This window comes from Penaeus japonicus, unplaced genomic scaffold (genome assembly GCF_977035675.1).
Source record: "Penaeus japonicus unplaced genomic scaffold, GWHDUDI00000001_assembly GWHDUDI00000021, whole genome shotgun sequence".
NCBI classification, from domain to species: Eukaryota; Metazoa; Arthropoda; class Malacostraca; order Decapoda; family Penaeidae; genus Penaeus; species Penaeus japonicus.
In genome coordinates this window covers 17330764-17340763 of record NW_028234423.1, presented here as the reverse complement: position 1 = coordinate 17340763, position 10000 = coordinate 17330764, and the positions used below count along the sequence as shown (strand labels likewise).

Here is a 10000-nt window from a genome sequence, read left to right as displayed (position 1 = left end):
ATTATATACATCAGGGGCAACCCCTGGCACGCATGCCAAACGGGGCACACGAAAGGGTTGACTATTTACGCCACTTGCACATAACAATGAGGATACTAATGATAATGATAAAGGTAATGATGATAATGATTCATAGAAAACGGGGAACGGGAACATAATATTAAATTTGAGTAGGTCTACCTCTTTTTGTATCATGAAGTAGTTTAATCTCGAAATAAGTGGTGGTTTACAAATGAATAGTATCACGTATCTTAAAGTTATATGCAAAAGATAAAAAGTCATAGTTGATATACGCGGGGTAGTAAAAAAGAATAGAGATCTACACAGCACTAGCACGATGCACTCAAAATATTGCCCGTCCCTGATGTACATATTCATGTATATGTTCACGTATGTGTATATTTGTTTACAGTCACATTTGTGTATGCCTTTGTTCATATTTGTGTATGGCTATATATATTCAAATATGCCTCTATATATTTGCATCAGCATATATTTCAATATGTGTAAACTGTATTCGTGTGTATGACTACATATATTCATGCATGGGTGTGTATCTGCATGAATTTTATGATGCATACTCTCATCCGTGAAAACCACCAGTTCATAAACAGAGCCAAAGACTTGTGTGAGTAACAGCCCTGAGTACGTTACCTTAGTCAGGTGAAGGGAATACGTGTTAATCAAAGTTTATCGCATTTTGTACTCTCACTCTAGCGTATACTTGAAACGTTTCGCTGTTTCATGAATCAATAGATATTTTGCATCCACGCTAAGACTCCGACTGTGGTCTGGCATTCCATGTTTCATTCATAGCCATAAAATGGTAAAATCGTACTTAAAGTTGTCTTGTCATTTTCCAAAATTGTACTTTAGTGAATCCGGTTCATAGCCATAAAATGGTAAAATCGTACTTACAGTTGTCTTGTCATTTTCCAGAATTGTACTTTAGTGAATCCGGTTCATAGCCATAAAATGGTAAAATCGTACTTAGAGTTGCCTTTTCATTTTCCAAAATTGTACTTTAGTGAATCCGGTTCATAGCCATAAAATGGTAAAATCGTACTTAGAGTTGCCTTTTCATTTTCCAAAATTGTACTTTAGTGAATCCGGTTCATAGCCATAAAATGGTAAAATCGTACTTAGAGTTGCCTTTTCATTTTCCAGAATTGTACTTTAGTGAATCCGGTTCTCCAGCTCTTTTCACGTAGAAAAGAAAACGCCGAAACCGGTTGGTTGGCTGTGGACCCAGATACGAGATGTGCAAGTGTGCACTGTTCTGAAAATATATTTACCCATATATTTAACGATATATTTCCATTCATGTACATCGACATATACTCACTTATATGGATATACTGATAATTGTATGAGTACATTTTCATATTCGCTGTGTAAATTGCCGTGTTTGTGTTTATGTTTGAGTATTCAAACATGCTTGGCTGCGTGTATCCATGTAAATGTTTATTTGTATGGACTACCAGCAACTATTCTTGTATACTTGATTAATTTAAGTCTGAATGTAATTGAGTATGTCTTTACCAATAGCTGCATTAGTTCGTAAAACGCTGCATTTTTGTCTAAATCATTCATTAGTATCTGTCTGTACGTCTTATATTCATGTACTGTGTGTACACATTTACATTCACGGATGTTTGTATGTCTTCATATTTTTGTATGCCTGGACACTCTGTCTTCTTACTCAGAAGTCTTTATTTATGCGCCCAGGTACGTATATGTGCATTACAATTCTCTCTCTCTCTCTCTTTCTCTTTCTCTGTTCTCCCTCTCTCTCTCTCTTTCTCTCTTTCTCTCTTTCTCTCTCTCTCTCTCTCTCTCTCTCTCTCTCTCTCTCTCTCTCTCTCTCTCTCTCTCTCTCTCTCTCTCTCTCTCTCTCTCTCTCTCTCTCTCTCTCTCTCTCTCTCTCTCTCTCTCTCTCTCTCTCTCTCTCTCTCTCTCTCTCTCTCTCTCTCTCTCTCTCTCTCTCTCTCTCTCTCTCTCCCTCTCTCCCTCTCTCCCTCTCTTTCTCTCTCTCTATCATTATTTTTCTTTCTCACTCTCTCTCTCTCTCTCTCTTTCTTTCTCTTTCTCTCTCTCTTTCTTTCTTTCTTTCTCTTTCTCTCTCTTTTTCTTTCTTTCTCTTTCTCTCTCTCCCTCACTCTCTCTCACTATCTCGTTCACTCTCTCTCTCTTTCTCACTCTCTCGTTCACTCTCTCTCTCTCTCTCTCTCTCTCTCTCTCTCTCTCTCTCTCTCTCTCTCTCTCTCTCTCTCTCTCTCTCTCTCTCTCTCTCTCCCTTTCTCGCTCTTTCTCTCTCTTTCTCACTCTCTCGTTCACTCTCACTCTCTCTCTCTCTCTCTCTCTCTCTCTCTCTCTCTCTCTCTCTCTCTCGTTCTCTCTCTCTCTCTCTCTCTCTCTCTCTCTCTCTCTCTCTCTCTCTCTCTCTCTCTCTCTCTCTCTCTCTCTCTCTCTCTCTCTCTCTCTCTCTCTCTCTCACGCTCTCTCACGCTCTCTCTCGCTCTCTCTCTCTATTTACACACTCTGTGTGTGTGTGTGTGTGTGTGTGTGTGTGTGTGTGTGTGTGTGTGTGTGTTTGTGTGTGTGTGTGTATGTCCTTGCCTGTATCCATTCTCGTTCACTCTCTCTCTCTCTCTCTCTCTCTCTCTCTCTCTCACGCTCTCTCACGCTGTCTCTCGCTCTCTCTCTCTATTTACACACTCTGTGTGTGTGTGTGTGTGTGTGTGTGTGTGTGTGTGTGTGTGTGTGTGTGTGTTTGTGTGTGTGTGTGTATGTCCTTGCCTGTATCCATTCACGTGCAGCACGTTTTAATTTCGTGTCTATCTCTTCGTATTGCCTCCATCTTCTGTGTATCTGTGTCTTTACTTCTACGTATACATATTTAAACGGAATCGTTTCCTTTTCTGTATTGTTCATGTCTAACCCTTCGTACGTGCTTGTCAGTTCGTACTCCCTCCGTCAGTCCTTAGGTGCGTGTCCGTCCGTCCTTCTGTCGGTGTACGTGAGTGCGCATACGCATTCGTTTCGAGTTGTTCATATCTTTGTATGTGTCAGCGTGTGTGCTCATCAGCATATGTATGCGTGCATGGCTCTCAGATGTGTAGTCTGTTTCGCGTTCGTATTTCGTGTTGCCTCAGTCCATGCATTCGTGTGTGCGTGTGCGTCCGTACTGGCTGTGTGTGTGTACGTATGTGTGCACAGATCCACGCATCTTTGCACATTTGAACGTATTTCTGCCTGCATCCGTCTGTAGACCTTGCGTCCGTCTACCTATTTCCCTCCATCTGTCATTCATCGTATGTGCGTGCGTACGTCTGTAGGCATTCGCACGCTTGGACATGTCAGAACGTACTCTGATACTGGTCCGTCACTTTGCTGGTGTGTCCATCTTTCTCACCTCCGTCCGTGTCCTTGATTGCTTGTGCGTGGATCTGTATGTACGCAGTCGTTTTAATTTGTGTCTGTACGTATTCTTGACCGCGTCCGACGATTTACATTGCAGTCACCAATCCGATCGTGTCCAACCTGCTTCCGTTCGTGCCCATAGTCGTCAGTAGTATTTCGTGCTTGTGCGTGCTCAGCACGAGAAGCGAGCGTTCTTCGTTCGTGTGTGTACGTGTGTGCGTGCGTGCGTGCGTGCGTAGTTCCCGCGACCGCCGCCAGATGGCTCCGCCTCCGCTCCTGAGCCGAAGGAAAACAAAAATGGCGACGCTGAGCTCCCTCCAGGACCGCATCCAAGGCATCGGGACGCGACTGCAGGCCGAGAATGAGTCCAATTCCCGCGACAGGATCAACACCGCCTTAAATCTGGACTTCACGCGGAGCAGGCCGGGCTCGGAGAGGAAGCCCAAGACCCGTGAGTGGGCCTTTTTGGGAGGGTTTTTATCGGGGGGGAAGGGAAAGGTTTTGGGTTTTCGATGGAGGTTGGGATGTTATTGTCGTATCTCGTGCCTTTTCCCCTCTTTTCGGGGTGGTGAGGGAAGGGTTTCGGGGTTGAGGATAGAGGTAGGATTGATATTTCCCCTTTTCTTCGTTTTTTTCGTCTTTTTCTTGGGTTGGAAGGGGAAGGTTTTGGGGTTTTGGATGGAGGTTGGGATGTTATCGTGTTTTTCGTCTCGTTTTTTCTCGTATTTTTGGGCCTTCGAAGGTTCCCAGGTATATTTTCGGGGTTTTAGGCTTTAGTTTTGCCAGTGAGGAGGTTTATTTTCCCGAAATTGCGAGTGAAAAGTGCGTTTTGGGGCCGTATACGAGGCGAAATTGGGCGAGATAAAGGGAGGAATTGGTTCCTATTTCATCTGTCAGCGAGAGATCACATGATTTTCGGGGTATTGGGTTATTACCGATTTATTGCCGCTTTTCTCCGTTTTTCCTTCTTCGTGAATGGATTTTAGCTTCGGTTTGGCTTCTTTGGAAACGTAAATATTATGAAGGAATGTCTTATTGGGGATGTAAGAGCATTTATTTACATTTTCAGTCCCATTGTTGACATTTGTTTTGTATTTTCTCCACATTTTACTGACCATTATTTATCAGTTTACTTTCATTATTGTTGTTAATTATACTTCTCCTCCACATTATTGGCACATAATATGATATTTCTTCTTCAAGGACCTTGTCATTAACATTCTTCAACTAGCAAAGACCTTGGGACTGTTCTGTGTTTTTTTTTTCATTAGTTGATTTTGGAAACTAATTGTAATGGCAAAAGTTTTCAACCTTTGATATTATACAAGAAATTGGATGTGTGTGTGTGTTAGGTTGATTAATTTAGACAATTTTTCCAATTATTATTTAACCACGTTAGATGAGGAAGAATATAATTTTGTTTTTGACAGATTTTAAGCTGAATGCTACCCATATTTTTTACATTATAGAACTTTTGTTTTCAATGAATGCATATTACAATGTACACAGGATTTCTGTAATATTTCTCGTATATGTGTTTTTAGTGAAGAATCAAGAAGATGTGAATCTACTGATAAAGATAATGCAGCAACAGAATAAATTAATTTTTTAAAGAAATAGACCACTGATTGGCTCTTTTGGGTGATTGTAATGTATACATGTGAATCATTACTAAGTGTTACAGTGTTACAGAAATGCCATATATGAGAAATTGATACAAAAAGATCAGGCCAAAATCTATGTAGACTTTGGATACATTGATTTCAGGCTTATTATTTTAATCACCATACAAATGAGGTTATGTATTTCATTAATTTTTGAACTATATTGTATACGCTTTAGAACATTGTCATACGGAAACATTTCTCTGCCATACACCTCTCGACTAGATAAGAGTGAGAAAAAGTATTTTGTATGTATGTATTTCTGTATTGTTCTGGAAACTACCAGTAATTTGTTCAAGAGGCACTGTTTATGAGTTGAAATAAGTTAAGGAAACAGAAAATAAAATGAAAGTGTTATTTTCTAAAGTGATAGAACAGTAGAGAAACTTTGAAAGAGATATTGTTTTTTTATGCCATTGAGCCTAGTGGGAAAGGAAATACAGCATGCACATGCTATTTTTTCTGGAAAAATCTGTTGTTTTTTCTTTTACCTTGTTAACCCACTCACGCCGGGGCCTTTCCGGCTTTGCGCGGTCGCAATACCGGGGTTCTCGAACGCATAAGCCTAATGCCTCGAGATTCTCGGGCGCACAAGCCGCGAGCCTGGGTTGCCCGCTCGCTCTACCCGAGTGCACGGCTTCCCCTCATAGCGCGTCCAGGGCGTCTGACGCGAAAACCACAATACGTGCTATCACGTCAACCGGAGTGAATGGGTTAAATAATCTGAATAGAGCTGTGAAAAGTGCCAAGATCCCAGATGATGGAACGTGAACAAATTCTCCAAACAAGAAACAGATAGAGAAGAAATAATACGAGAGTCATAAAGAACACGTAGAGAGTAATGCTATTAGTCCATATATTTGCACAAAATGAAAATGCACCCACAAGTGTTTATCAAAGTTTTCGGGTTTACGTATCACGTAATACCCTGGCCTCTAGACTTGTTGCTCAAGTATTGGTGAATACCCTTGTACTGCATATATTCCGGCAAGATAGAACTTGTAGATCTCCCATGTGATTTTTTGGTCAAATAAATAAAACAGTCCAAGCTCAATCTCCTTGAAATACAAGTTGTGGAGGTTTGTTGGCATTTGTGAAGCTACACCAATAATAATGGGGTCCTATTCTTGATAATTACCAAATAGATGCTCAATTAATTGTTAGATAGATGTTCAGAATAAAACTGTGTCTAACAAGTTGAAATTTGTTTTCTTGATGTGTGTCATTGTCAGTTTATGACAGAAAAATGTCCTTGGCAAAGAATTTTCATACTCGCCCATCTTGTGTTTTAACTTTGAAAGCTGTCATTTTTTTTGGTATGTGACTATTTCATTATATCTATTCTGAAATTGGCTTATGGATTCTTTTATTTCATAAGAAATATATGAGAGAGTGGTTTCCTTATGAATTGTTCAGAGAAGATGGTAGAATCTGCATTCTGGTATGATTGACATTGAATGCATTCCCGACACTTCCTTTAGAGACAAGCTAGTGTTGACTCTGTCATGGAATCTAGTCCTATTGACTTTGGATGTTTGTGGTTATTAGCTATCTTATCAATAGTTAGATAGATGTTAAAATGTATTTGAGGGTCATATCTCATTATCAGACTTATTTCACATATATGCAGGTCCCCATAATCCTGTACATTATCTACCCCCACACACAGTTGTGTATTGAATAAAAATATTTTGTAACTTTTGAAAGCAAAATCCCCTGCCACTCTACCTTACATGTAGGATAAAAAACAACAACAAAAAAACATAACCAAGAAGAGGAATAAGGCATATTTAAAATACGTCTGTCTCTTGACCTTCCTTGACACCTGTTAGAATACACCTGCCTAAAAAGCAAAAAGTATGCATTTTTAGCTTCTTCACATGGGTGGGATACAGAACAAGAAAGTTTGACAAATTTGAGACAGATACTTTGTCATGCTGGGGGGGGGGGGGGTCACTGTACCGAATAGTGTTGGGTAATGAATACATATATATATATATATATATATAAATCTGATGTTTTCATAGAGGATGTTGTGTAGTGTCTTTTTTTATGTCATAATGTCACGCCTTTATCTTTTTCATTGTATGATTGATTTTATTTTATATTATTTTTATTTTTTATTTGTTTATTTATTATTATTATTTTTTTTTACGTTCATTATTAGGACTAAGTGAAAAATAATTGTTTAGCTTACTGTAACTTTACCAACCTTGCTTTGAGGAGTTGACTATAAAAATTTCAATCCATTTTGATCTGTATGTCTGAGAGCTCGACGTCTACTGATATCACTGGCAAAAGAAAATCCTTAACTAACCCTACATATTTTTGGCATTTACTAGAACCATCTAATATCTTGCACATAATATGGTGATGGTAGGCCTATGATGTAATATAGTAGAATTAGTTAATGGTGCAGTGTAAAGTGGTCACCTGGCCTTTTAGATTATTATCACCAGACTGCAGTGAGGGGGAACACTGCCTCTTGGATTATTGGTGCCAGAACTGCAGTGAGGGTGACACTGCCAGGTATATGACTTCAGTGAAATAAAAAGGAAATTTTTGAAGACACGGCATTGTAAGATAATTTGCTTATTATTGCTTAGTAACTCATTTTGTCTGAAAGGAAATTATCAAAATTGTTGAAAAAGTGATTTAGAAAGTATAGGAGTAGTATGACAGGCAGGGAATGCATTGGAACCCAGATTGCTTCACTGAAGAGGTTAATTAATGTCTGTTTCTTTAAAATTTTCAGTCATATTTGTAATGTGGTTATTTAAACTGTATTTGTCTGCTGAAATAAGCCCTTTATTTGGCAGTAATTAAGTACATAAACCATTTTACAAGGCACTCACTCAAGCTCTCAAAACAGGACTTTTTACGCATAATTATATATGATCCATATCCGCTTGACATTTGCTGTGATTAGTGATGAGAGGCCTATAATCTAATTTAGTCAAACCCTATAATGGTGAAGAATCAATTGATCACCAACTCTCCAGCTTCAGCACTCTGGCAAAGGACAACAAACCTCCACCACACACATTCTGGCTAGATAGAGCTTGGATTAGTTTGTTATTAAATGATATATCACATGGGAGTTCTGCAGGCTCTATCTTATCAAAATATAGGTGGTTTAGGTTTTCCAGAGTTCCTGAGGTATGGAAGCTAGTTGCAGATGTCTGGATGTGGCATGTAGGACAGTGGCAGAGGCAAGGTGTCTTGTAAACATTATTGTTAAAGGGTACTATTAAATTTCAGTTTTTACATAACCCTATATCTATAAAGGAAGTAATGTTACTTAACATTATGTGGTTTTCATATCTGATTGTTCCACTGCCTGTGCTAAACATGTACCTACTTTTGTTGTGCTTTCAGTTCCAATAATGGATGGGAGATTGCAGGGGCGCCCAAGCACAATCTCAGGACGGCAGAGAGACCGGCCCAGAATCGAACTGCCATTGGTATTCGAACCCAGACAACAGCAGTCAGACCCCTCAGAATTAGATGCACATGTCAAAGAAATCACGAGAAAAAATGGAAATTTAATCATAGAAAGCAAGGTGGGTGTATGCTTCCTTTCTTTTCCTCCTTGTGCTTCTTCTTCTCTCTCTTTTCTTTCTCCTCCCACTCCATTATAGTATCTCCTTCATCTCCTCTTAATCCACCCTCTTCTCTTCCTCCTCCTCCTCCTCCTCCTCCTCCTCCTCCTCCTTCTCTAAGTGTGATAAAAACTAAAAAAAATTATCTCATAAATTCAAAATTAACTGATGAAAGGGATTTGAATAAAAGCCTTCAATTGATTCTGTTAGAATGTTTGAGTGTTATTGAAATAGCTGATGCAAGGTAAATTGATGTATTTATTTACAAATTTTTATTTCAGAGTTATAATAGTTCCATAGAAGATATGGAGTACATATCAGAATTAGGTAATGGCACATCAGGCAATGTTGTCAAAATGCTACACAAATCTTCAAAGAAAGTCATTGCCGTTAAGGTATGTTGTTTGATTATTTGGCTATTAACAGTAGAATATATAATTTATTTTGTGACATATATGCCCTATAATTCTTAAGGAGAAGGTAGTTTAGATCTTTATTGTCAATTTTTTTTTCAATTTGCCTGTGGAACTAATAAGCAATTAGATTTTGAATTATAGATCTCTTCATTTTCCTCCTCTCACTAGCAAATGCGACGGTCAGGTAACCTAGAAGAGACCAAGCGAGTCTTCTTTGACTTGGAGGTTGTATTAAAATCCCACGACTGCCCGTACATAGTACAGTGTTTAGGATGCTTCGTCACTGATTCAGACGTCTGGATCTGCATGGAGCTCATGGCTACCTGTCTGGACAAGCTCACCAAGCGTTACAAGCGGCCGATACCTGAGCCTATCCTCGGCAAAATTTCTGTTGCTGTGAGTACCTTGTGGATCCTCGGCACTTTGTCTGATCTGCTCATAGTTTGGGTGGATTGTTGATTTTTATATACATGTGGAATGTTGTTAAATTGTTGTTTTACTATCGTCATCATCATCATCATTACTTATTGTTTTAGTTATTTTTTGTATCATGTATTATTGTCATTTTCTTTCCAGACCTTAAAGGCTCTCCACTACCTTAAGGAATCCCACGGTGTCATCCATCGTGACGTCAAGCCTTCAAACATCCTTCTAGACGAACGTGGTAACATTAAACTTTGTGACTTCGGGATCTCAGGGAGACTAGTCGATTCTAAGGCTAAGACTCGTAGTGCTGGCTGTGCGGCATACATGGCGGTGAGTAGTCTGTTCTAGTTGTTGCATTTGTATGTCTGTAGGAAGGAGTTTGATTAATTTTTCTTTTCTTTTCTTGTCTTTTCCTTTGTCAGTGCTTGCTAGGTTAGAGGACTATTAATTTCACAAGCAATATTTCACC

At 39.2% G+C, this 10000-nt stretch overlaps 1 protein-coding gene across 8 annotated transcripts in view; it reads left to right on the top strand.

Moving 5' to 3' along the window:
- The window catches only part of LOC122249664 (uncharacterized), a 40069-nt gene that overhangs the window by 6457 nt on the left and 23612 nt on the right, over window positions 1-10000 (top strand). For 2 of the 8 annotated variants that reach the window (XM_043010719.2, XM_043010717.2), the window contains exons 1-5: window positions 3664-3874; window positions 8466-8650; window positions 8971-9084; window positions 9274-9501; window positions 9682-9861. In XM_043010719.2, coding sequence (XP_042866653.2) covers window positions 3682-3874; window positions 8466-8650; window positions 8971-9084; window positions 9274-9501; window positions 9682-9861 — 900 coding nt within the window. In that variant the 5' untranslated portion in view covers window positions 3664-3681. Of the gene's footprint in view, window positions 1-3645; window positions 3875-8465; window positions 8651-8970; window positions 9085-9273; window positions 9502-9681; window positions 9862-10000 lie in introns of those variants that run through there. The other 6 variants (XM_086548764.1, XM_086548763.1, XM_086548766.1 and 3 more) reach the window with 4 other exon arrangements.